Source organism: Pristis pectinata, chromosome 14 (assembly GCF_009764475.1).
Source record: "Pristis pectinata isolate sPriPec2 chromosome 14, sPriPec2.1.pri, whole genome shotgun sequence".
In the NCBI taxonomy this organism is placed as follows: Eukaryota; Metazoa; Chordata; class Chondrichthyes; order Rhinopristiformes; family Pristidae; genus Pristis; species Pristis pectinata.
Window position 1 is genome coordinate 31354476 of NC_067418.1, and position 25117 is coordinate 31379592.

General features: G+C 40.5%; 1 protein-coding gene across 8 annotated transcripts in view; it reads right to left on the bottom strand.

Annotated features, from left to right (window-relative positions):
* plekha7b (pleckstrin homology domain containing, family A member 7b) overlaps positions 1–25117 on the bottom strand; it is a 349242-nt gene that overhangs the window by 76496 nt on the left and 247629 nt on the right. For 7 of the 8 annotated variants that reach the window (XM_052029063.1, XM_052029064.1, XM_052029066.1 and 4 more), the window contains one exon: positions 8054–8229. In XM_052029063.1, coding sequence (XP_051885023.1) covers positions 8054–8229 — 176 coding nt within the window. The remainder of the gene's footprint in view (positions 1–8053; positions 8230–25117) is intronic. The other variant, XM_052029062.1, reaches the window with a different exon arrangement.

Here is a 25117-nt window from a genome sequence, read left to right on the forward strand (position 1 = left end):
AACAAATATTTCTTAAACTTCCATCTATATTAAGAAAATAGTCAAAGATCTCTGCATACAACAATAATTCATCACAGAAGACACAAAAACATTTTTAAACTGAATTTTCAGCACTTGTTATCTGACATGCCCTAAAAACTAGCATCAATTTATCATTGAAGTACTACATTCAGGGTACTTCACCTAATAAATTCTCAAAGTGACATTCATATCATGCATATAAATCATAGTGGCAGAATTAATTTTCAAAGTTTCTCTTGATACCCAAGCTCAATTCTGCAGCCTTTTAACATCAGTGTATACTTTTAGCTCCTAACCGATGAAAAACAGACAAATCACCCCATCCTTGCAAAAAAAAAGTCATTTGCTTTTCCTCAGCTGGTTTTCAATTCATGACAACTCACACACATAAGACACATAAAATCCTCATAATTTGATTCCAACATAAAATTTTGATAAAATGAAAAAAAGCAGTTGCTTTTTTATAGACTAGGCGACCACGGCTCTGACATCCACCATCATGAAGTGCTTTGAGAGGTTGGTCATGGCATGCATCAACTCCAGCCTACCAGACAACCTGGACCCATTGCAATTCACCTATCGGCAAAACAGGTCTACAGCAGATGCCATCTCCCTGGCCCTTCACTCAGCTCTGGAGCATCTGGACAGTAAAGACACATACGTTAGACTATTGTTTATTGATTACAGCCCTGCCTTCAATACAATAATTCCAAGCAAGCTTGTCACCAAACTCCAAGACCTAGGACTCAACACCTCCCTCAGTAACTGGATCCTTGACTTTCTAGCAAACAGACCGCAATCAGTGAGGATAGGCAGCAATACCTCCGGCACGATTATTCTCAACACTGGTGCCCCACAAGGCTGCGTTCTCAGCCCTCTACTCTACTCCCTATACACTCATGACTGTATGGCCAGGTTCTGCTCTACCTCCATCTACAAGTTTGCAGATGATACCACCGTTGTAGGCCGTATCTCAAACAGCGATGAGTCAGAGTACAGGAAGGAGATAGAGAGCTTAGTGGAATGGTGTCATGACAACAACCTTTCCCTCAATGTCAACAAAACAAAAGAGCTGGTCATTGACTTCAGGAAAGGGGGCGGTGTACATACACCTGTCTACATCAATGGTACCGAGGTCGAGAGGGTTGAGAGCTTCAAGTTCTTGGGAGTGAACATCACCAACAGCCTGTCCTGGTCAAACCACGTAGATGCCATAGCCAAGAAAGCTCACCAGCGCCTCTACTTCCTCAGGAAGCTAAAGAAATTTGGTTTGTCCCCTTTGACTCTCATCAACTTTTACCAATGCACCATAGAAAGCATCCTATCTGGATGTATCACGGCTTGGTACGGCAACTGCTCTGCCCAGGACCGCAAGAAGCTGCAGAGGGTTATGGACACAGCCCAGCGCATCACGGATACCAGCCTCCCCTCCTTGGACTGTCTTTACCTCTCGTTGTCTTGGTGTAGCAGCCAGCATAATCAAAGACCCCACCCACCCAGGACATTCTCTCTTCTCTCCTCTTCCATCAGGTAGAAGATACAGGTGCCTGAGGACACGTACCACCAGACTTAAGGACAGCTTCTACCCCACTGTGATAAGACTATTGAACAGTTCCCTTATACAATGAGATGGACTATGACCTCACGATCTATGTTGTTGTGACCTTGCACCTTATTGCACTGCACTTTCTCTGTAGCTGTGACACTTTACTCTGTACTGTTACTGTTTTTACCTGTGCACTTTGTACTAACTCAATGTAACTGCACTGTGTAATGAATTGACCTGTACGATCGGTTTGTAAGACAAGCTTTTCACTGTACCTCAGTACAAGTGACAATAATAAACCAATACCAATAATACATCAACAGTTCAGATATTGGTCGAAATGCGTGGGACTAGATTTGCTGTTAAAACCATTTTTCATTGAGGAACATGATTCACCACTTCTTGTAGAAGGAACAGATTTGCACAATCACAGGGAGTGACAATTTTCTAAAAGTTGAATAAGTTCTAAAATGCACCACCTACTAGTTAAAAGCAGTTAAGGAGCAAGATCTTGCCAGCAGCTCCAGTTAAAACAGCATTCAGTCACATTGGTAAAAAAAAACTAGAAAGGCAGAATATTGTTTAAAAAGGTGAGAGACCTGGGTATGCTTGTGCCCAAATTATTGAATGTTAAAGTGCAGGCAAGGCAAGCAATCAGGGCAGCAAATGGTATGCTGGCTTTTGCTGCAGAAGGATTTAAGTACAAGAGTAGAGATGTCTTCCTCCAGTTATATAAGCCAATGGTGAGACTGCATCAGGAACACTATGTTCAGTCCAGACTCCTTACCCAAGGAGGAAACGCTTGCTCCAGAGGAAGTGCAGCAAAGGTTCACCAGATTGAGCACTGGAATGGCAGGTTTGTCATTTGAGATGAGATAACGTTTGGAAGACTGCACCTATATTCAAGTTAAGCATAACGAGAGGTGATCTTATTGAAACATACAAATTTCTTAGGGGACTTGACAGGATAGACACAGAATTGAAATTTCCCATGTGGTGTGTCTAGACCCAGGGGTCACAATCTCAGACTAAGGCCTGAGGAAAATTTTCTTCACCTAGAGGGTTATAAATTTTAAGAACTCTGTATCATGGAAGATTAAGTATCTATTGATCTCTTCCTTAATTATTTTTCGATATAAATGAAATCAAGGTTTATGGGATTAGTGCTGGAATGATTAGCCATGATTTTTTTGAATGGTGGATATCGCTCAAGGGGCCTACCAAAGGGCCTATCCCTGCAGATCTCTCTCATGTTCTGATGTTCAGCCTTTGAAACAGAAGTCACAGACTTCGGTGCACATGCTGTCAAAAACGTTACCAGGAGTGTTTCAGACTGCTGAATATGTCATTTTTATCTTCTGCTGGACTCCATGTGGAGTCCTTCAGCAAAGCTCAATCTTGCTGAGATTTGACAGCATTAGTTCAAGTGGGGGCAGGAGGCAGGGGAAAGTGGGAAAACGATAAAAAAAAGGCTCTTAAATCTGGATCAGAAACTCAACTGATATCCACGGATTGCAAAGCCAAGAATTTGGAAACAAAAAGGAAAACAATGCACTATTTAATTACTGAAAATCAAAAACAGCAGATACTGGAAATTGATGAAGGATAATTGATGTGAAACATTCTCTCTCTCTCTCTACAGAAAGCTACATGAGGTGCTAAGTAAATCTAGCACTTTGCTTTTATTCCACTAATTATCCTGCTTTCCTTTAGCACTTTTAAATTACAAGTGTTTTATCTTTCTTATTTTCAATTTCAAAACCTTTAAATATCTCTGAATGTCACAGATGCTTAAAAAACAATTATTGCTTTTGTCGACAGAAATACTCGGTCCTCAGCTTTAATGGCTGCAAAAGGTTACCAGACTGGTTTTGGGGATGTGGTCTTTCAAGTCCAACATTGCCCTGACACAAAAAATGTGATGGACTCTGAAATGGGGAGGGTCGGCACCCAGGCAAGGCAATTGTGCTGTGAGGGACCAAAGCCCGTGATTCCAGGTAAAGGACCAGTCTTGCAATATCTGCCTATTATATATGGGGAAACAAACCACTTTTTGCTGGCTCACAATGACCTTCACAAAGGCAACGAGTAATAGGCAAAAATTGCTGGCCTTGTTCGGATCCCAAGACACAAATAAAAGAAAATCCAATTTTCCATTAGCCACCCCCCCCCCCCCATTCAACATCAAGGATCACTGATTCTGCAGTGGTTGATCAAAATTCTGTCCTGCAAGCTTAGTTTGCCACCATGCATGATCAGACTAATGCCACCATGTTTCAAAAGGGCTCGCAGGCTCTCACTGAAATCCTGCACTCTATCCAGATTGATTGGTACCAGCCCCAACGGAACACTGGTGCTTCAGTGGAGCACAAACCTGCAGTCATTAGTTATTTCTTCTTTACCATTGCCAATCAGCGAGCGCCCAAGCTGTTATGTGTCAGCTACCTAGTCAATCTTGACTGCTGTAAGCTGTGCCCAGATGTTGCAATACAAACACAGGCTTTCCGGGCACAGAGATCCTTGACGCCAACCAAAGCTACCTGCAGTCACTGCTGAAAGTCAGCAAACTCCACTAACCCAAGGGATATCCACTGGGGCAACTACATGGGACCACTGGTAGGAAAAGGTACATGGAATACAGACAACAAGAAGTGAACATAGAGATATTAGTTGCTATTTATATGCAATTTGGCAAACTGTGATTTATAAGTTGTTTCAAATTTTGTATTGGCTTTAATTTTTGCATTGTGCCCAAGTTAGTGTGATGGTTAGCAAAGGAGTAGGACTTTTGGCTGAATGGGCATTCAGATTGCATTTATAATTACTAGAATCCAATGAGTTAATCATGGTGATACCAGGCAGGAAGGAGCGGTCCAGTTTCCATCCTCCCTTCTCAAGCCATGCCTTGAGAGGCTAGCACTCCTTGCTCAGTAGTCTCTTCCAATTTACTGAGGTGGCTCAAATGCAGATGGTACAATAGGCTGCAGAGGCAGGTATTTTGACTGATGACAAAATACTGGTTTAGTGATATGCAAGGTGTGCTGCCTAAAATCACATACTAGGGACATCAAGAGATTGGATTCCTTTTCAGTTGTAGCATATCTCAAGAGCTGACATGTATTGCTGGAAAAGTGCAGTCAACAGAACCCTAGACCATTATGAAGTCTGCAAACCTTGGGAAGCTGCATGATTCTTCTGCCTGTTGCTTTTGGGTCAGAGAACATGATTTCTAATCCACTCTATTTGTATAAATGAGCATCTGCAACCACCCTTATACTCTACTGGAATACAGGCCCAAAAGATTGCAAATATCTGCAAGCCCTAGTTGCACAGGAACGACACTGAAGTTATTTGGCAAGATCACCTTGGGATACCTCTAAATTATGAAGATAGGACATCCTTCCAAAGTGACAACACTGGCACCTTTGAAATTTTACCCGTAATCTTAGAATGACATGCCACCTTATCTACAGCAAACAATGCCACTGAATTTTGAGCTAACAGGCCAAGTTATATTTGAATGGGTGCCCTATTCTCTCTATTCAATCCAACCATATTGTCAAGCTTCCTCTAGCACATCACTAGCTTACTACACAAGTCTGTAGTGACACAGCATTTCATCAAATGAACAGAAGAAATGCATAAGTATTTTTATAAGAATAAGATGTCAATTTACAATACTTATCAGCAAACTATCTTGGTTTCCAAAGAAATAAGCTGTTGTGCAAACAATCAATGTACCATTCACCCCTTTGTTTTGCAATTGATTCCTCAAGTTGGAGTTCTGGTACTTTACCAGAATAGCTTTATATGTGTGAGCATCAATGTTGAATATCAACAAAAGAATAGATGAGTTTCACACCAAATCCAATCTTTTTCTCATTCATCATTACTGGAAACACATGACACTTGTCAAGCCTTGGAGAGGGATAGGAGCAGACGATAAGGGAAAGTATTTAACTGGGGGAGGGGGAAATTATGATGTTATTAGGCAGGAACTTGAGAGCGTAAATTGGGAATAGATGTTCTTGGGGAAGTGCACAGCGGAAATGTGGAGGTTGTTTAAGGAATACTTGCATGGTGTTCTGGATAGGTTTGTCCCATTGAGGCAGGGCAAGGATGGTAGAGCGAAGGAACCGTGGTTGACAAGAGATGTAGAATATCACGTCAAGAGGAAGAAAGAAGCTTACCTAAGGTTTAGAAAGTATGGATCAGACAGGGCTCTGGAGAGTTACAAGGTAGCCAGGAGGGAGCTTAAGAATGGGCTTAGGAGAGCTAGAAGGGGGCATGAGAAGTGCTTGGCAAGTAGGATCAGGAAAAACCCCAAGGCATTCCACACGTATGTGAAGAATAGGAGGATGACTAGAGTGAGGGTAGGACCAATCAGGGATAAAAGAGGAAACATGTGCCTGGAGTCTGAAGAGGTAGGGGAGGTCCTTAACAAATACTTTATTCACCAGTGAGAGAGACCTTGACGTTTGTGAGGATGGCGTATGACAGGCTGATATACTAGGACATGTCGACGTGAGGAAACAGGATATGCTGGAACTTTTGAAAAACATTAGGATAGATAAGTCACCAGGGCTGGTCAGGATATATCCAAGGTTATTACAGGAAGCAAGGGAAGAGATTGCTGTGCCTTTGGCGATGACTTTTGCATCCTCACTGGCCACAGCAGTAGTGCCAGATGATTGGAGGGTGGCAAATGTTGCTCCTTTGTTTAAGAAGGGGAGTAGGGATAACCCTGGGAATTACAGACCATTGAGTCTTACTTCAGTGGTAGGCAAATTACTGGAGAAGGTTCTTAGAGATAGGATTTATATGCATTTTGAGAAGGATAGGCTGATTAGGGACAGTCAGCATGGCTTTGTGAAGGGCACGTCGTGCCTCACGAGCCTGATTGAATTCTTTGAGGATGTGACAAAGCACATTGATGAAGGTAGAGCAGTGGATATTGTGTACATGGATTTTAGTAAGGCATTTGATAAGGTTCCTCATGGAAGGCTCATTCAGAAAGTTAGGAGGAATGGAATCCAGGGAAACTTGGCTGTGTGGATTCAGAATTAGCTCGCTCATAGAAGATGGAGGGTGGTGGTAGATGGAGCATATTCTGCCTGGAGGTCAGTGACCAGTGGTGTCCTGCAGGGATCTGTTCTGGGGCCCCTGCTCTTTGTGGATTTTTATAAATGACTTGGATGAGGATGTGGAAGGGTGGGTTAGTAAGTTTGCTGATGATACAAAGGTTGGTGCTGTTTGGGATAGTGTAGAAGGTTGCTGTAGATTACAACAGGATATCGATAGAATGCAGAGCTGGGCTGAGAAGTGGCAGATGGAGTTCAACCCTGAAAAGTGTGAAGTGATACACTTCGGGAGATCGAATTAAGGCAGAATACAAGGTTAATGGCAGGACTCTTAGTAGTGTGGAGGAACATAGGGATCTTCGGGTCCACGTACATACTGTAGATTCCTCAAGGTTGCCGCGCAAGTCGATGGGGTTGCTAAGAAGGCGGATGGTGTGTTGGCCTTCATTAGTCGGGGTATTGAGTTCAAGAGCTGTGAGGTAATTTTGCTGCTCTATAGAGCTCTGGTTAGACCACACTTGGAATATTGTGATCAGTTCTGGTTGCCTCATTATAGGAAGGATGTGGAAGCTTTAGAGAGAGTGCAAAGGAGATTTACCAGAATGCTGCCTGGATTGGAGAGCGTGTCTTATGAGGATAGGTTGAGTGAGCTAGGGCTTTTCTCTTTGGAGAGGAGGAGGATGAGAGGTGACTTGTTAGAGGCGTACAAGATGATAGGAGGCATAGATCGAGTGGACAGTCAGAGACTTTTTCCCAGGGCGACAATGGCTGACACGAGGGGACATAATTTTAAGGTGATTGTAGGAAGATATAAAGGGGATGTCAGGGGTAAGGTTTTTTATTTACACAGAGTGGTGGGTGCGTGGAACACACTGCTGGCAGAGGTTGTGGGGGCAGATATATTAGGGACATTTAAGAGACTCTTAGAGACACATGAACGATAGAAAAATGGAGGGCTATGTGGGAGGAAGGGTTCGATAGACCTTCGAGCAGGATAAAATGTCAGCACAACATTGTGGGCCAAAGGGCCTGTACTGTGCTGTAATGTTCTACGTTGTATGTTCTAAAAAGCTTATGCAAGTCTTTCTTCCTAAATGTTGCGGCCGTTATGCACTGATCGTATCAACTATTTGGTGGCTGAAAATTTCCACAAACCTCAAACAGATAAATGACCAATTGAACTATTCCAGTGAAGTTAATTAAGGGAAATTCTATTGGCCTGGACACCAGAAATCAGTACTTATTTGAATCTACAAACCCCAAACCTTCAAAACGAGCAAACAGGATGTCATTTTATCATCACCTTTTAAGGAAAGAATTCATTATCTGCTGTGGAATCAAAATCCATAAAATGACATTTTTTAAAAATAAAGATTAGTATTAATTAATACAAGTTAAGAATAACCTTTTTATAGAGTATCCTTGCATAAGGGCAGCTTGGTTCATAGCCCTGATCCAGCCATTCATATCCTCTTGAGTATCGGCACTGAAATAGTATGTTCTCATGCCAGTACGGTCTGCCTGTGAGCCAATAATAGAGTTCATACTATAAATGTATGTCCGCATGCCTGTATGGGTAGCCTGAAAAAAGAAAAATAAATTTGAATCACAGAAAAATTTAATAAAATACTAAGCCAGTTTTCTGTTGTGGAAGTAAGATGCCAAAGAGCACTGGGGCAACCTCAGTGCTGGCAAGGGAAATGTTTTTGCTCTTCTCATATAGCCGATTTAATGGAAGGACTTGCAAGAACCCTTCACAAAGAACATAGCACTCTTATCCACTTCACATGCTGTTTTAATATTGATATTTCATTCTGTTGATCCCACATTAATTGAACTTGATAACAAAATCAAAGTGAAGCTAAACACAGTAAACTTGACTTTTTCCAATAAATTTTAAATTTTTTTAGATTTTATTTACAGTGTGGTAACAGGCCCTTCTGGCCCAACAAGTCCGCGCCGCCCATTTTAAACCCAAATTAACCTACCCATATGGCTTTGCAACGTGGGAGGAAACCGGACCACCCAGATGAAACCCATGCAGACACGGGAGGACGTACAAACTCCTTACAGACAGCGATGGGAATCGAACCCCGAACGCTGGTGCTGTAATAGCGTTGCGCTAGGCACTACGCTACCGTGCCGCCACAAACAGTAACAACATTCTGAATAACACGAGGGAAGATGTAATATTAAAAATGAAAAATGGAGTCAAATTATAATTACACAGATATTCCTCATCAATGCTTCTCAGTGCAAGTATGATATACCACCATTCCAAAGAATTTATGCATGGTCACTTAACTTGAGAAGAGCCAAATATCAACTGCTTTTTTTTTTAAGCATTATAAACTGTTGTATGAGCACATTTTTAGTTCAAAGAAATCTTTCCCCTTTCAATATAAGGTAAGATATTAAATATTTCTGAAACCCGGAGCAAAATGTTAGATTGAATGGATAAAGCATGTTAGTGTTTCCTAAAGTCTGTAATGCAGCCAATATATATTTGCAAGAATTACCTTAAATACATTTGAAGTTCTGCTGCATATAGGAAAATCCTTTCCAGTATGAAGTAAATCAGAAGTGACAACTAAACAACCTAAAGCTGAGTATTTGCTCAGATTCTAAGGATGCATTATCACAATATAAAACAATTATCATTGATCATGCTTCATTGGCAAGAGCCACAGTATTATTTTGACATATCAACAGATGTCTTAAACCAAAATACACTTCAAGTACACTACCCAGAACCAAGTAATACTTCAGATGAAATCTGGCCAAGGTTTCCATAACTTTTGAGTGTATCTCCTTCCCACTGATACACGAGGTAACACCAACATTCCACGAACGCATTTGATGACTTTTTATGATTTACACATTTGGACACTCAAATCTTTGCCTCTCCATTAATCCCAATCCGACATTTGGAACCTATTTTAGTTCCTCTTTTTGGATCCTAAATAGATTAACTTGTGTTTTCCCTTATGAACTCCATCTTCCAGTTTTGTTCCATCACTAAATCTGTCTATCTCCCTCTGTAACTTTCAATTCCCAGCCATAATACTCATTGTTCTTTTCAGTATGGAGGAAACGGCATTCCTTCATTCAGGAGTCAGGCTGAATCAACGTTCAGTTTAACCTAATTCAAATAATCTGCTAAAGTTTCTTCACCCCTTCACTCTCTTGTGCCAACTTGGGTACAAATCCCTTTCTGAAAATTAGTAGCTCCAAATTCTCTTTCAATATTTTGGGATGTATACCAAACAAAGCTGATTATTATTATATTTTTAATCTTTTTTGAAGAAAGGAATCTTCTTGATACTCATTTCCAAGAAATTACAGAATAGGCAAGAATAGAAATAAATAAAAAGTTAAACAAAGGCATTTATTAAATGATGTAAATATTATTTAATACCCTAAATATCTAGACCATCATTTATTGATTGTCAGTAAGCTGGCATGGAGAATAACAGCAATTGCAGCATATCCTCTGCATCCAAAACATAAAATTATTCTTTTTTACATTCCATTAAAAGGCGTCCATTCTACCACTTATCTCAAAGTACAACATTTGATGAAGAGAAATAGAGGCAAAACAAATGGGAAAAGACTCAAAAAATATCAAGTTACCAATGACATTACAGACCACGGATAGACATACCAGAGCCAAAATCTTCTGATAGGCCAACCAACTCAGTCCAGTTAAATGGAAGGATTGTGTTCAAAGCAAATGCGTGATCTCTCCTAATCCTTGGCTAACATAATTAGCCTTCCTAGTTGTTTGTGGTACCAATGCATTAATTTTCTCCAAAATGTTGTAAAGGAATCCAGGTCCCTTGAACATGAACAACTTTTCCATTAAGCTTAGTGCCATGTGAAAATTTTGATACAGTACCCACAGTCCCCCCATTTAAACTTAATGGTATTGATTGTGCAAGACAAAAGACCAAACACTGATCTTGTTGTATCCCACTTGATGATGGTCTGCCAACGCTCAAGTGACCAGCTTATTCCTGCTTTCCATTTTATGCCTGCTAATTAATTATCCCAATCGCCTTAATTTTATGTAATAGTACTTGCACATTATTGAATTCATTTTGCTAATCCAAACGAATTCTATAGCTTTTCCTTTTCAGAAGTCAGTTAACTCTGCCAATCTGCCAGTTATTTGAAGTGCTGCATTACCACAACACTGGAGATTTTAGTATTTTCTCTATTTACCATGTCAGTCTAACTGGCTCTTGGTTCCTTGCTTTCTTGAACTGTAAAGCTACACTTGCCACTCTCCAATCTGCAGGGACCATGATAAAAGGCAAAAAAAATCTGCATGACCAAAACCAATGAGTTAACCATGCCTGTAGCCTCTTCTTAAATCTCATTAAATGCTTTGTTTCCAATGCTTCTGGGTTACTCCACTGATGCAAAAACAAAAGATGTTTTTAATATTTCTCTTTTACCGTATGCCACAGTTACTTTTGTTCACCTTGACCCATAAAGGACCCATATACATACTTACTTATCTCTCTCTTTTTAACAAGGCTATCAATACATTGAAGTTTATGGTACAAGCCAACAGAAACATTTTAAAAACAAACTTGGCCAGGGACAAACTCTGCTGGTGGTGAGCTGCCCACAATTGTCACCAATCTATATGCTGTCTGGGTTAACCTTGCTGCTGGGGCAGGCAGTTGTCATGAGGGATCCACACAGACATATAGGTCAGCAATGAGTGCAGGCAGCTCATAGATCACCAGAAATCTTAGAATAATTTTTTATTTTTCTGCAGATGTGAGCAACGAATTTGTTTAAAAAATTGACTCGTTAATCTGTATTTGTCATAGAGTTGAAGAATTATACAGCACGGAAACAGATCCTTCGGTCCAACTTGTCCATTTGCCTGTTTGCCCATATCCCTCTAAACCTCTCCTATCCATGTACGTGTCTAATGCCATTTAAACAATGTAATTGTATCCACCTCTACCACATCCTCTAGCACATTGTTCCATATATCCACCACTCTCAGTGTGAAAAATGTCCCCTTTCAATTTTTCCCCTCTCAACTTGAGGTATCTCAATCTGAGGAGGTATTTGCAGCCTTACAGCCCATTAAGGTGGATAAATCCCCAGGACCTGACTGAGTGCATTCTCAGACTTTGTGGGAGGCTAGAGAAGAAATTGTGGAGGCCCTCGTGGAGATATTTGCTTCATCGTCAGCCACTGGTGAAGTTCCCGAAGACTGGAAGGTGGCTAATGTTGTTCCATTGTTTAAGAAGGATAGTAAGGACAAATCAGGGAACTACAGGCTGGTCAGCCTGACATCAGTAGTAGGAAAGTTACTGGAGGGAACTCTGTGGGACAAGATCTACCAGCATTAGGATAAACAGAGTCTGATTAGGAGGAGTCAGCATGGCTTTGTGTGTGGAAAGCCATGCTTGATGAACCTCTGAGTTTTTTTGAAGAGGTAACCAGAAAGGTAGATGAGGGTAGGGCAGTGAATGTTGTCTATTTGGACTTTAGCAAGGCCTTTGACAAGATCCTGCATGATAGGCTGGTCTGGAAGGTTAGGTCCCACAGAATCCAGGGAGAGCTAGTTAGGTAGATTCAAACTTGGCTCAGAGGCAGGAAGCAGAGGGTGGTGATTGAAGGTTGTTTCTTGGAATGGAGGCCGGTGACTAGTGGTGTGCTGCAGGGGTTGGTGTTGGGACCCTTGTTATTTGTTATTTATATAAATGATTTGGATGCGAATGCACAAGGCTTGGTCAGCAAGTTTGCGGATGACACAAAATTAAGAGGTGTTGTTGATAGTGAAGAAGATTGTATTGTAGATTACAGGGGAATGTTGATCAGTTAGGGAGATGGGTTGAGGAGTGCAAATGGATTTCAATACAGCTAAGTATGAGGTGGTGCATTTTGGGAAATCAAACAAGTGTAGGACTTGTACTATGAATGGTAGGACACTAGGGAGTGTAATGGAACAGAGGGACCTCGGAGTATAAGTGCATAGCTCGTTGAAACCAGTATCACAGGTAGACAGGGTGGTGAAAAAGGCATTTAGTACTCTGGCCTTCATCAGTCAGGGCACTGAGTATAGGAGTTGGGACATTATGTTGCAGTTGTATAAGTCATTGGTGAAGCTGCGCTTGGAGTACTGTGTACAGTTTTGGTTACCATGTTATAGGAAAGATGTGGTTAAACTGGAAAGAGTGCAGAAAAGATTTACGAGAATGTTGCCAGAACTAGAGGGCCCAAGTTGTAGGGAGAAGTTGGCCAGGCTAGATCTTTATTCCTTGGAACATAGCAGAATGAGGGGCTACCTTATCAAAAGGTTTAAAATTATGAGAGGCATCAATAATGTGGATGGTAACAGTCTTTTCCCCAGGGTAGGGGAAGTCCAAAACTAGGGAGAACAGATTTAGGATGAGAGGGGAAAGATTTAAAAGGGACTTGAAGGGCAATTTTTTCCACACACAGGATGGTGAGTATATGCAATGAGCTGCCAGAGGAAGTGGTTGAGGCAGGTATCATTTAAGCAGCACTTGGATAGGTACATAGAGGGACGAGGCTTAGAGGGACATGGGCTGAACGCAGGAAATCAGAACTAGCTGGGCGGGCACCCTGGTCGGCATGGACTCGTTGAGCCAAAGGGCCTGTATCCGTGCTGTGTTGCTCTATGATTCTATAACTGAAATCTATGCCCTTCAGTTTTAGACTCCCCTACCCTGGGGAAAAGACCGACTATTCAGCCTGGCTATGCACCACATGATTTTATAAAGTCACATGTCAGCCTCCTTCACTCCAGAGAGGCCAGCTGCAGCCTGCACAGTGTCTCCTTACAACTCCAGCCCTCCAGTCCCGGTAACATCCTTAGTACTAATTGTGCATAGCAAATGCAAACAATTGACAGCCCCAGTGCTTAGTAAAACCTTTGGCTCCCAAAGAGAAACTATTAAATACTGAAACTATTAAATACTGAAACTATAATTTCCACTTTTGAATGTCTCAAAAATAAGAGCTTCTCCTTTAAAACATCTGTTCTTTGCCTCAAGTACTCCTCGTGATATTAAATTCCATCTTCTAGTCACTCTCTGGGTAATAACAATTCTCCTGAAATATAGCAAGTCTGGAAGGGATAATGACCTGGCCAATCTGATATACAATGAAAAGTAAGAATACCAAGGCACACTACATTTAATTCACTTCACACAAACTAAAATTTCAGTTTAGGGTTTTTTGGGGCACTGAGTATCATGCAAGTCAAGAACACTGGTTACAACCCAACACTTGTGGCCTTTTTGCCTAATTTATAAACAGCCATTGAAGAAACGTGGGCTCCATTAGATTCAAGATTAATTAAAAGCACGATAACAAGCACAGGCCCTTCAGATTCCTGATTTAAATTGGTTTCAATTTAAGACTAAACACAAGGTTAGTTACAGAAATAATCAAGTAAACCTGATTTTTTTCATTGTAACTATCTTACCCTGAACTAACCGAAAATCTGATTCACCTGATGGTTTCATTGAAATTGCCATCCATCTACAATACATTTTCACATAGAAACTTTGTGGAATCAAAATATTACAATAATTTACACACTTTTGGCTGAAGGTAAAATCACCTGAGGGTCCACTCAGGATGGAGGTGGTGGTGGGTTGGGTTGGGAAGTTTTTAAATTGTATTATTTATTCAGGTTGAGCTTTATGGATCAATGCAAATACATTTTAAAGTCAAACTGATAAACATTGAACAAAATGGCAGCTCATTTAAAAAAACTAGTGCAGTGTAAAATACACAGGACCTCAAATTGCGACCTGATCATTTCTTTACAAAGGACATTGGATGTGGATAAGCTCAGGCTTGGCTGTTATCCTCCATCAATAATTATCCACTCACCACTCACTTCTAGGCTCCTATATGAAAAAATGGGCATTGAGTACAATGCTGAGAGTTGATAATGCTCACAGAATTATAACCCAGCGCCAGTCAGCATCTTAAATCCAGGGAGAAAGTTAAAGATAGGTTTCATTAAAAAATAATTGGCATCTTTATATTCAAGTCTAAGTGACATACTTAAACTGAAAAATCTAGTGATAACCACAACTCAGAGGTTAAAAACATCTGTGTCCTCTGATAGGAGTTCAAACTAACTGGAAATGATCAAGCCCCCTTCCTTCTTCATCTGCTCTATACATTTTGCACACACCATTGTCACATAACTAGCTGTTAGATAAGTATTCACTATAATATATAAAACAAATCACAATATTAATTGTGTAAATACTGCTCAATACATTCATATCCTTACCAACAATGAATGTGGCCCTACCATTCTCTAATACTGTATAACAACAAAGTTATCTCAACCTTTTTCCAACTTCTTCCCGCACATCATTTAGTTCCAAAAGTTCTGTAAGGATTACTTAAATAACTGACTGCCACCTCGCTCCATAGCTATGGCTAGAAATGTAGCAAAAATCAGTTTCCCTTTTCCAACAAATGTAGATCATCCTGCAATCATGCAGTTAAAACTAATCTCAACAAGTGTAACTGTTAATATAAACTGACAGCCATTCAGGAAACTTACAAACATAGTCAGCAGACTGTTGTGTTTCAGCTGCTCCAGCTGATGATCAATTTATTAATTTTAAAATTAACAAAGACCGCAGAACACATTTTGTGACTAAGTTATAGATTACAAATCTAAAACTTATTTTAAGTTCAAAATTATAAGTAAATTCAATTGCTTCAGTCTTCAATGCCACAAACTTGATTTGGTCAATGTATATTTAATTGTTAAATTAAATAATTTCACTTAATAACCTTTGGAAAAATATTGCTGATGAGAAAGCAAGTCATTATCATCTTAGTCATTACAGACACAATGGGCAGTTAGCAACAATGAAATCTGCTTAATCTGACAGACAAGGGCCAAAGCAGATCACCTAACAAGCTGTGCAACATTGCTGAGCAAGTACTCTAAAGGAATGCCGTGAGTTCAAAAGGTCACCTCCAGAACACTTGGGTCCAGATATTAGATCATACATGAAGATGTATAAAATGGGACTGAGAGAGGGGTTCACGCAGATTGTATGTGCTTTTTTTTTAAAAACACAGGATTTTTATGTATGCAGCTCATACTGTGATTAAAGGCACTTCAGGTACCAATCAAGTATTTTTTTTTACCATTTAGTCACACTAACTGCACACATTTTTAGAAAACTCATGCTCCAGCTATTTCATAAAATGAATTGACTTCTTAAAGGAGACACCATCATCAACCCTATCCAGTGGTTGAAGTTATACAAAGAGCAATGTTGACAGGATGGGGCCAAACCCCAGGATTGGGCAACCTGTTTCACTGACACCAACTGCAGTCAAAAGGGAGGACACCCAGTCAGGGGCCTGCAAATGGTGGACCAGAAAAGCCTTTGGGACCAAATTACAGAAACATTGCAGTGTTACTAATGTTTAACAATCACATACAAACTCAGTGTTAGTGTAAGCAGCATGGACTATATGCCAGGAATGGATCACATCACAATTCGTAGAAATAAACACATGCCCAACATTTTAGTCAGAGCCTCCACTTTACAAACAAACAGTAACACTCTCACCAACACATTTCCCATTTCACTCAACATTAAATGGATTGCTGCTTCTACCTGCAGTAACAAACAAAGTCAGGTGGATAAGGGATGAAATCAGAGATGGAAGAGATGTGGGCTGGTGGTGGAATGGGGGAGAGAGGGAGGCGGTGGGGACAGTGCCCACAAGCTTCACATTGAGTACGGTGTGCTATGATCCTGGGTATGGCTGCCAGAGGCCAGGAGAGGAGAGGAGAGGAGAGGATATTAATGACAATATTAATGTACCCTAATACAATCCTCACATTCTGCATAGGACCACGAGTTATTCTTCAGCTCAATCTGGCCCAACGTGTTCAGTTATCATGAACTTGCATGTGAGGTAATAGCAGGTAGATCCCTTGAGGCAGTAGGATAGGGGAACACTGTGGTCGAGACAGCATACAAGGCAGTCTCTTTTTTTTTTGCCAAGGCATGAAATACAAGAGGAGGAAGATGTGCTGGAACTGCAGAAAAACAAGAACAAGGCCACAGCTAGAGTACTGGGCACATTTCCAGCCACCTTATTTTAAGGTACTTATTTATTGCACCAGAAGGAAATATGAGGAAATATGATGACTGCCACAAATTGTTGTTGAAACAGAGGAGGCCAGTGAGAGATAATAATGGACGTGTATAAAATGAAAGGGCTAGCAGATGAACAGAAAAGGCCAATTGCTAGAAAGATTATTACCAGGGGTTACAAATTTAATGATAGAGAGAAGAAAAAAATGTTTTGCTCCTACCCAGAAGGTAAGGAAGATCCAGAAGCTTCTGTCTGAAAGGATATAAGTGCAATAACCTAGGTGGCTTTAGGCCAAGAACTACAATGTGGAATTAATTCAATCAGTTTTCTTTTTGGTCAAAACAGATAAGAGGGTGAGGGGTGGAAACTGCCTTCCTTCTATTTCATAAATGTCCTTCATTCAATTCAATTGGATTCCTGAATCCCATCCAATAAGTTTGGATACAAGCACCTTAGGTTACAACCAGGGCACATATAGGAGTTGAAATTTGACCACTATTGGACAAGCATACCAAACACACACATCCATTTAAGTTCACACATGTGTGTATACTTGTACTTAAAGACTATTGAAGGGAGGATAGTCCCTGTCTGCCCACCTACCTCACCTCAGTCTGCACCATGAATTTATAAGTACTGCTGATTTGCAAGAGTTAGCATCGTCATAGTGTACTTATCTGGCGTTATGGTCACTGAACTGTCTACTCACAGTAAAAGTGTTCGTTTCTTCAGCTAACAAACTGACTTGATTATTATTTTAATTTCATTGCAGTAGCATCCTACATGATGCAGTGAATTTGAGGAAAGCCTTGAACGACAGTTTTTATTTTGTTTTTCCAATTATGCTTGGTTACATGAGATATAACATTTAATAAAACCTCTCTCATATTTGCTGACACAGCATACAGTATTAACAGGCAACCATAGCTGTTTCCATATTTCAGTACATTTAAGACTGTGCTTGCTGACACCTATAAAATTGTGGTTGAAGCTCTCAGTGCAGTGCACATTGATATTCTCTAACCTGTGTGTCACAAAGAGTTTGCAATCTATTCAGAGCCAGGTCCTTCAAGACTCCAGTTAGAAAACGCTTTCCTGCAGAGTGAGAGCAACTGATGCAAAATCAATTCTTAATTTTATTTCCAATAACATCATCAGTAAATAAAAGTTTAAGGATATGGTGTAAAAGTCAACCATCAGTTTATTTAATGGCAGAACAGGATCAAGGGCTAGTTGCCCACTCTTGTTCCTAAAAAGGGACATGCATTCATATTAAAACTAGGTTGATGCTTAAATGCTAAACTGGTGCAGGACAGTGTAAATTTGCATTGCCACTAGTGCATTTAGGCCTTACTTTTAAACCAGATAGCAATGGATTATTGTTGTATTTCAACAATATGTTTAGGGACAGGATTCACTCACATTTGGGAAAAACACAGGCTCTTTGGGGATAGTCAGCAATAGCTTTGTTTGGGGATCTCACAGATTTGAGTTTTTTTTTTGAGGAGGTGACAAAGATGATTGATGAGGGGAGATTAGTGAATGTTGTCCACATGGACTTTAATTAAGCATCTGACAAGGTCCCTCATGGTAGGCTGGTCCAGAACATTTAGTCACATGGGATCCATGCTGAGTTGGTAAGTTGCATGCAAAATTGGCTTAGTGATAGAGGGATGTGGTGGAGGGATGTTTTCCTGACTGGAGACCTGTGATTTCGATGAAAATGTAGGTGGGTTGATTGCTAAGTTTGCAAACGACATGAAAGTTGGTGGAATTGTGGATAACAAGGAAGGTTGTCAAAGGATACAGCAAGATACAGATCAGTTGGAAATTTGGGCAGAGAAATGGCAGAAGGAGTTTAATCTGGACAAGTGTGAGGTGATGCATTTTGGGACGTCAAATGTAAGAGGAAAGTATGGAGTAAATGGCAGGACCCTCAGGACCATTGATGTATAGAGGAATCCTGGGGTTCGAGTCCAAGTCCATAGCCTGCTGAATGTGGCAATGCAAGTAGATAGGGTGGTAAAGGAGGCGTATGGCATACTTGCCTTCCTCGGTCAGGGGATTGAGTATTAAATTTGGAAAGTCATGTTGCGGCTGTATAAAACTTCTGTAAGGCCATATTAGCAGTTCTGATCGCCACACTATCGGAAGAATGTTGAAGCTTTGGAGAAAATGCAGAAGAGGTTCACCAGGATGTTGCCTAGATTGGAGCATATTAACTATAAGGAGGTTGGACACACCAGGATTGTTTTCTCTGCAGCTTCAGAAGATACTGGGTGACCTGATAGAAATATATTAAATTTTGAGAGGCATAGATAGTGTAGATAGTCAGAATCTTTTTCTCAGGGTGGAAATGTCAAATATTAGAGTGCATGGGCTTAAAGTAAGGAGGAGAAAGTTTAAAGGAGATGTGCATGGCAATTTATTTTTTAAACAAAGAGAGTGATAAGTGTCCGAAACACGCTGCCAGGGGAGGTGGTAACAGAAGATATCACAATAATATATAAGAGACATTAAGATAGACACATGAACAGGCAGGGAATAGAGGGATACAGACTACATGCAGCAGATGGGATTAGTTAGGTTGGCAACCTGGTCAGTGCAGACCTGGTGGGCTGAAGGGCCTGTTCCTATGCAGGCCTGTTCTTACAAGCTGCACATTCAAGTGCAGGTCAACCAAATAGTTCTTAAAAAAAAATCCACAGTCAGTTATAGCATTATATTCAACATCAAGAATGACAGTCCACAAGCCTGATACTTGTTGAGTTGGGTGATACTGTCCAACTTTTCAGCACCATTGAAATTGTGAAATACCACCAAATGCTTCAAAGGAATGTCAAACCAAAACTGACTCAAGCCACAGAAGGAGATAATAGTGCACATGACTAAAGCTTAGTCACACGGAGGTTTCAAGAAGCAGTTTAAAGGAGGGGAAAATAGCATAAACTGAAGATCCAATGAGAACATTTTTGGGTATATGAATCAGAGTCAGGTTTATTATCACTGACTTATGTTGTGAAATTTGTTGTTTTGCAGCAACAGTACAGTGCAAGACATAAAAATTACTATAAGTTACCAAAAAATAAATAAAGAAAATAGTGCAAAAGAGAAATAATGAAGTAGTGTTCATGGACCATTCAGAAAGCTGATGGCGGAAAAGAAGCTGTTCCTAAATCGTTGAGTGTGGGTCTTCAGTCTCCTGTACCTCCTCCCTGATAGTAGTAAAGAGAAGGGGACATGTCCTGGATAGTGAGGGTCCTTAATGATGGATGCCACCTTCTTGAGGCACTGCCTCTTGAAGACGTCCTCAATGGCAGGGAGGGTTGTGCCCATGATGGAGCTGGCTGAGTCTGCAACCCTCTGCAGCCTCTTTCAATCTTGCACATTAGAGCCTCCATACCAGGCAGTGATGCAATCAATCAGTCAGAATACTCTCCACTGTACACCTATAGAAATTTGCAAGAACCTTTGGTGACATATCAAACTCCTAATGAAGTCGAGCCACTGGCATGCCTTCTTTGTGATTGCATCAACATGTTGGGCCCAGGATAGATCCCCCAAAATGTTGACACCCAGGAACTTGAAGCTGCTCACCCTTTCCACCGCTGATCCCTCAATGAGGACTGGTGTGTGTTCTCCCGACTTCTCCTTCCTGGTCCACAATCAATTCCTTGGTCTTCCTGACATTGAGTGCGAAGTTGATGTGACACCGCTCAACCAGCCAACATATTTTACTCCTGTATGCCTCCTTGTCACCATCTGAGGTTCTGCTAGCAACAGTGGTGTCATCAGTGAATTTATAGATGGCATTTGAGCTGTGCCGAGCCACACAGTCATGAGTGTAGAGAGCAGTGGGCTAAGCACGCATTCTTGAGGTGCGCCTGTGTTGATTGCCAGCGAGGAGGAGGTGTTACTACCGATCCGCACTGTGGTCTCCCGATAAGGGAGCCAAGGATCCAGTTGCAGAGAGAGGTACAGAGGCCCAGGTTTTGAAGCTTGTTGATTCGTACTGAGGTGATGACGGTGTTGAACGCCGAGCTGTAATTGATAAACAGCAGCCTGACGCATCTATTGCTGTTGTCTAGGTTCTCCAAAGCCGAGTGAAGAGCCAGTGAGATTGCATCCACTGTAGACCTGTTGCAGCGGTAGGCAAATTACAGTGGGTCCAGTTCCTTGCTCAGGCAGGAGTTAATTCTAGCCATGACCAACCTCTCAAAGCATATCATCACAGTAGATGTGAGTGCTACTGGGCGATAGTCATCGAGGCAGCTCACCCTGCTCTTCTTGGGCACTAGTATGATTGATGCCCTTTTGAAGCAGATGGGAACCTCAGACTGCAGCAGTGAGGTTTAAGATGTCCTTGAATACTCCAGCCACTTGGTTGGCACAGATTTTCAGTACCCAGCCAGGTACTGACACGGGCCTGACGCCCTGCAAGGGTTCACCCTCTTGAAGAATATTCTGACATTGGCCTCCAAGACAGAGATCGCAGGATGCCAGATGCTGTGGGGATCTGCACAGGTGTAGTAGTATTTTATGTGTTTTCCCACTTATGGATAAAATCGACTGAATGGACATCTGTAAAAACGAAACTCATCCGTTACCAGAGGACAGCCTGTATATGACTCAATATCGTATTTGTTTGTACATGATCCCAATGAATCATAAAGGGGGCATACTTCTTAAATAGATCTTTCAGTATTTTAATTTCTCTTTATTTTTAGAAAACCAATCCTTTACTACTCTGGGAAAAAACACACTGTAAACTATTAGAGGAGTGAGGGACAACACCCAAAAAGGAATCAACCTACAGTTGTACCCATTTCAAATCAAATGTGCTCTGAATTTTGCCAATAATAAATCTGTATTAATATCCGAATTTACCCCTCAGACAGTAGAAATTGCTTGCAACATGTCTGAGCTCAAGGGTTGAAAAAGGGATTCTTTAAAATAAAAGAGAAAAGCCAGAGACAAAAGAATCAATACGGGCTGTCCTCAGGTAACGGACAAGTTTCGTTTTTACAGATGTCCATTCAGTCGATTTTATCCATAAATGGGAAAACATAGGAAAATTATTCAATATAGTGACCATACATCCACAGTATTGTAATGAATAGCATCAAAAGCACAAGACTGATAAGAAAGAACACTTACTAAAAGGGGAAAGGGAGAGGAAACTAGTTCTGCCATTCGTAGGAATGTATGTCAGATTTTTGAATGTAATAATATTATGGGAGCTCAGTCACATGTAGGGGTGTTTGTAACAGGGGATGGCCTGTATCTATAATTTCTTCAAAAAAAGCAATTCACCATTCCAATCCTCTCTCAAACTACGTTGGTGGTGGCAAAAACCTTAAACTCACTTACTGGTTACAGGAATGTTGTGCTTTCTGGAAAGCACAGTTAAAATTAACTAAATGGCTTGCCTCATCAGATTACGATCTATAAATATGACTTTACATAGTCATTCTACTAGATTGTGGGTTGATGATGAATACATTCATTAAACAATCAGTTCATTAAGTTACAATCATTATCATGGTGATTGATAAATATTTCTTCATACCCAATATAAATTTGTAACATCTGGGATATTACAAATCTCCCAGCTGCTACAAATCTAGGATATTTGTAATATTCCATATGTTATAAATTGGAATATTTGTAATACATTTCACATGAAAAATAACGTTTAATTTTAAGGGATCTTGCAAGAAAATTTCCAATATTGCGAGTGATTATGGTCTCCAATTATTACAAATATTTTAAATTAGCTCTGCTGTGAACTGTGAAAAGTCTGAGAGAAAATATGTTGCAACAACAATTGGGCAATCATTTATGTTCACAGAGAGATTTCAGCCAATCCATCATCGGGAAAGGCCATATATAGCACTGAAAAAGATAAGCTAATGGCCTTATCATTTGCGCAGTCAATCAAAAAACAGCATTGTCAATGGCGTGGCAGAATTTTGGCCATGGATGGGTTGAGATAAAGGGAATGGAAGAAACAGAAACAAAACGCAATTTCTCATTTGTACTGTCAAATTACTCAAGCAAATCAGCTCATCTCAAAGTAGTTCACCTTCGACTGAAGCTTGGTTCCAGGGTACCAAGTTCTGCCCTTCCACCTGATTAACTAGGCATTATACAAACATGGACACAGATCGTAATCACTGACAGGTTGGTTATTTGAGTATCTGAGGATAGCTTTTCACTTCATTCATGTGATAGATATATATAGCATTTATCATTAACTATCCTCAACACTGGAAGCTGGTGGTAAGGCACATTTTGTCCTGCTGCAATTCACTTGGTGAAGATATTCCCACAACCAGTCTGTATTTTGGCTGGGTTGGTGAAGGAGTGGTATTACATCTAAGTTAGGACTGTTTGTGACTTACAAGGAGTAGCCATCGTTGTCCTTCGAGATGCTAGAATTCCAGGTTTGGAGAAGTGCTTTTAAAGAAGTTTAAGAGAGTTGCTGCAGTGCAGTCTGTAGATGACATGCATTGCAGTCACAGTGTGCCGCTGATGGAAGGAGCAAACATTTATGTGGTGGATAGGACATCAATAAAGTAGACTCCTTCAAACCTGGCAACCCAATACTAAGAGACTTCATGGTATCTCGAGTCCATACCAAGGACTCTCAGGACCCCGCCTTCTACCATCCCCACCTGTTTACCATTATGCTTCAATGGACCTGTCCTGTCAATGGGACTAAACAAAACTGGAGATAGCACTGGAATCTGAGATATTTATTGAAAGGTGTAATACTGTTTCTATGACTATGACAGGCTTTTGCTCAAATCATCATGGGACAGACCTCACAATTTTGCCACCGGTTAGCCAAAACTCTATAGCATTAACTTTGCAGGCACTGCCATAGTCATATTAAAATCCATTTCCACAGTCATCACTGGAAGGCCTATATAATTTTCACACTATTTCTCATAGTACATCAAATCAAGCAAGGGCCTTGCTTAGCCATTTCAGAGAGCAATTATGAGTTATGATCGCTCTACAGATACTGGCCACTTCAGCACGGGTTAGTGAGTGACTGCTTTTTGACTGAGTGACAAGATTTGATGTGTACTGATGTCAAACTAAAGCACATTGAACATGTCCCCCATGCCTCAATGAATTTATGAACTGAGCAGCTGAGCCATGCAAAGCAGAAGGGCAGCCAAATCAGGCTGGGCATTCAACAGCCAGACTGACATTAGACGTGTCTCAGCATACAACAGCAAAAGCTGAAGCATTCCTGATCCATGTCTACTGTAAGGAATTAGATCTGGAGTTTTCACTCAGGATGCAACCTACAACACAGAGCCAGAATACAGCAGCCACTGCAACAGTTTAGTTGAAGCGAAAACAAAAGATCTCTTCCTGAAATAATCCTACGGTCTTACTTGGTTAACCAACTGGAAGATTTAAATACGTATGAAGAGAAAGATGTCAAAGTTAATCAAAGTTGTTGCACATGATTTTGTTCATAGTCTGATCATTAATTCATTCTTATTTTCTCAAAAACTAAGCAGCATAAACAATGCTATAAAACATTTACTCATTGTTAGGGAGCAAGGTGCACATTTAGGACAACTAATTACAAGACATACAACACCACCTTGAATTTGTACTCTATCTTGGGTGGATCTCAATGAAGAATGTTGTACCCACATTTGGTCTCCTTGCATGATGAGTGGTATCAAAGTTCAGAAAACTTGCAGAGGACTCCCACAAAAACTCTCCATTTAAACTCTCCAGTTTTCAAGATAGACTGATATTTTAATATAATAATATAATATAATAATATTAAATAATTATATTATATAATAACATAATAATAAAATATCATAACTCATAATTGCTCTCTGAAACGGCTAAGCAAGGGCTTGGAATTGAGAACCTGAGATAAGTGGATTAGAAGTTGATATGATCGTGAAGGGATCAGAATGTCTTCAAGCTATTGCTGAAAGCAGGAAAGGGAATACAGAGGCTATGGGAGGGAGGCGGATTCACTATTGTCCAAAATCTGAGTGAAGTTAAAAGTAAAGATCTATTTTCCCAGAGAATAGTGGACATTAGGAAAAGTTTAAACAGTTTTGCTGTGGATGTCAATTCCCTGAATTTTTTCAAAGATTCGAATGTGTGATGGATTTCTGGGCAAGTTTCTGGGCAAACAGAAAATTAGAGTCCCCGCTACCCTTAAAAAACAACAAATAGACCCATTGAGTGTTTTTAGGTACAATGATAAATAAAGCAAAACATGCCATGTCAATAATGTAACTACTCAATTTTGACACACACAAAAAAT